Here is a 1,366-nt window from a genome sequence, read left to right on the forward strand (position 1 = left end):
AATGTCCTTGTGTATGTTGATGATCTGATTATCTATGCAATGAGCCCGAGGCTATCCGTGAGTACAAAACCTATCATGTCAAATGCTTTCACATGAAGGATTCGGGTAGATTGAAATATTTTTTGGGAGTGGAAGTCTCCAAAAGTTCAGAAGGCATCTTTTTGAGCCAACGAAAATATGCCTTGGATATTATCTCAGTGGTTGGGTTATTAGGTGCTAAGCCTGTGGGAGTGCCGTTGGAACAAAATCATCGGGTGGTATTGGCGGGTGGACGGGCGCTTGATGACCCTGAGCGTTATCGTCGTTTGATAGACCGACCTATTATCTGTGTTTCACTCGATCAGAAATGTCTTACAATGTTCATATTTTATCTCAGTTCATGTAGCAACCAAAAGAGAAGCATTGAGATGCAGCTTTACGGGCCGTTCGCTACTTGAAAGGGAATCCAGGACAAGGTATTTTGTTAAAAAGCAAACATGATCTACGTCTCTATGGATGGTGTGATTCTGATTGAGCTGGTTGTCCCTTGACTCGACGCTCGCTCACAGGTTGGTTTATCTTATTGGGTGACTCACCCATATCTTAGGAAGACTAAGAAGCAATATACCGTCTCTCGATCATCTGCAGAGGCTGAATATCATTCTATGGAAATGACAATCTGTAAGGTGAAATGGTTGAAGGAAATTTTGTCTAGTTTGGGAGTGACTTACACTTCCTTTGTTCATCTTTATTGTGCCAGTCAAGCAGCATTGCACGGAGCAAAGATCCAGTCTTTCATGAAAGAACCAAACACATTGAAGTGGATTATCATTTTATTCCTGACGAGATTGACAATGGAAATATTCGTACTAGCTTTATGCCTTCACATGAGCAATTGACAGATATCTTTACGAAGGCATTAGGAAAATCTCAGTGTGTTACTCTCTTGCGCAAGTGGGGAGGGGGGGGTTTAATGCGTGTGTGTGCGTGTGTGTATGGGTATATATATGGATAGTAAATATAATGTATGTTTAGGACTAGGAGAATTTTCCTTTTCTATATTTGTTAGGACTAGTTTTCCATATTTGTTAGGACTAATGTTTACTACTTAACTTGTATATATATTCTTGTTAATCAATTGAAGAAGGTAAGACTTTCTCTTCCATGCTTGGCCATTGTGTGCTTGCGTGTTTGGCAGATCCTTTTATACGTCCAATAAAATAATTCTTAAATTTCGTATCCAATCAAACACTTCAAGCGAAAAGACTATAATGTTTACAGTATGAAACAAACTTTGCTACTCCTCCGTTTTAGTTTACTGTGAACCTATTTTCTTTTTAGTCCGTGTCCAAAAGAATGACCTTTCCTATTTGAATATTACCTTTAT

At 39.0% G+C, this 1,366-nt stretch overlaps 1 protein-coding gene across 1 annotated transcript; it reads left to right on the plus strand.

The window, feature by feature from the left end:
* Positions 1–92: 92 nt before the first annotated feature.
* LOC109222371 (uncharacterized mitochondrial protein AtMg00810-like) lies at positions 93–933 on the plus strand (the record flags this gene model as incomplete). Its single annotated transcript, XM_019386737.1, has 3 exons — positions 93–424; positions 587–665; positions 740–933. Coding segments are annotated over exons 1-3 (605 nt in total), but the record flags the coding sequence as incomplete, so codon positions are not given.
* Positions 934–1,366: the final 433 nt, after the last annotated feature.

The sequence above is a fragment of the Nicotiana attenuata genome, unplaced genomic scaffold, assembly GCF_001879085.1.
Source record: "Nicotiana attenuata strain UT unplaced genomic scaffold, NIATTr2, whole genome shotgun sequence".
In the NCBI taxonomy this organism is placed as follows: domain Eukaryota; kingdom Viridiplantae; phylum Streptophyta; class Magnoliopsida; order Solanales; family Solanaceae; genus Nicotiana; species Nicotiana attenuata.